Source organism: Asparagus officinalis, unplaced genomic scaffold (assembly GCF_001876935.1).
Source record: "Asparagus officinalis unplaced genomic scaffold, Aspof.V1 AsparagusV1_Un3610, whole genome shotgun sequence".
Classification (NCBI taxonomy): Eukaryota; Viridiplantae; Streptophyta; class Magnoliopsida; order Asparagales; family Asparagaceae; genus Asparagus; species Asparagus officinalis.
In genome coordinates this window covers 1-1,600 of record NW_017975869.1, presented here as the reverse complement: position 1 = coordinate 1,600, position 1,600 = coordinate 1, and the positions used below count along the sequence as shown (strand labels likewise).

The window sequence follows — 1,600 nt, the reverse complement described above, 5'->3', positions numbered from 1 at the left end:
TGGAATCATGACTTCTTGACCCGCATGATGACTTTTTGTTATTTCTGCTTTAATAACATTTTTGTCAAAATCTTTGCAAACCATTCTAGTTCCATTGTAAAGTCCATTTGATGGGTCTAGATTTCTAAGCAACATTATCGGGCAATTCTGCTTCAGCTTTAGTTTGTGCGGTGGAAGACCATTAGGCATCAACTTATTTAAAAATTCTTCTTGGTAGTAGTTATGTGGATCATCAATAGCCTTGTCAAAACTATGGAAAATAATCTCATCACCAGGAAATTTATCCAAAAGCTTGTCATTGAGCTCATCTACATATTCATTTTTGGTCGCAAGGATAGCTCGTTCTGTCATATATTCAGCTGAATATGCATTTTGCTCAATTGATGGAAATACTTGGTTTAACAATTCAACTTCCGATTTTCCATTTTTGCTATCTTCAATCACAATACTTTCAGGAAGTCTTATAAGTTCATCTTTAGTTGTTTTTTCTGTTCCATTTCCGACACGCAGCAAGAATTTACTGAATTCTTCATCATTTTTTGCTCGCATGTTTATTTTTAATGTTATCTTTTCCATCTTCTCCCACAAATAAGACATTACTAAGCTGGCATTAACTGTTTGGCTCCTTGTTCCTCTTGGAATAACTGGCAACACTTGACGAAAATCTCCTCCAAAAACTACTACTTTACCACCAAACAATTCTTTTGTACTCAATAGGTCTTGCATTGTACGATCTACACTTTCAATTTTTACTCTTTTTGCCATAGGTGCTTCATCCCAAATAATTAGTGCTACTTTTCTAATCAAATGTGCAGTACCTTCCTGTTTAGATATATTGTAAACTATTGTCTCAGTGGCATTAATAGGTATCTTAAAACGTGAATGTGATGTGCGCCCACCAGGCAATAAAGATGCTGCTACTCCTGAAGTTGCAGTTGCTATTGCAATCATTCCTTTTGATCTGACATTGGCAATAATAGTTTTGTACAAGAATGTTTTTCCCGTCCCTCCAGGACCATCTATGAAAAAAACTCCTCCCTTATTCATATTAACTCTGTCCATTATTATTTCAAAAGATTTTCTTTGATCTTCATTTAATTTGTACTTACCATCTATATCTTCCTGACAAACTTCAACATCTATCTCATCCTGTATGATTCGTAGATTGCATGATGGATTATCTATTTCATTCTCTTTAAATTTAGGTAAATCAAAATCTTGTATTGTCTTCCCCATGCTCTCTAGAAAATAATTAACTCCCTCTAATGCCCATGCGGTTTGTTCTGCATCTGTCGCTATAGATCTTTGAACGAAATCTTCAGACATTGCTGGTCTATATCTCTCCCATAATAATCTGACATTTGTTGGTTGACAATAAACCAAAATAGTTGCAAATAATCTTCTTAATGCGTATGGCATCTTGAAATTGACCGCTTCGTCCAAGCATTCGACTATACTATCGTCGGATTCTAAAAGTCCTCTTTTCTGTGCAGACTCTTTAAAAGTCTTCACAAGTAATCCACCAATAGTAAGTAGGTCATCCTAAGAAGTAGGACCTTTAACATGATTCAATAAAAGCCTTAAATAATATCTCTCCCCC

At 35.1% G+C, this 1,600-nt stretch overlaps 1 protein-coding gene across 1 annotated transcript; it reads right to left on the bottom strand.

The window, feature by feature from the left end:
* Positions 1–81: 81 nt before the first annotated feature.
* LOC109828691 (ATP-dependent DNA helicase pif1-like) lies at positions 82–1,326 on the bottom strand (the record flags this gene model as incomplete). The annotated part of the gene is made up of 1 exon (XM_020395632.1): positions 82–1,326. A coding segment is annotated over exon 1 (1,245 nt), but the record flags the coding sequence as incomplete, so codon positions are not given.
* Between the last annotated feature and the right edge of the window lie 274 nt (positions 1,327–1,600).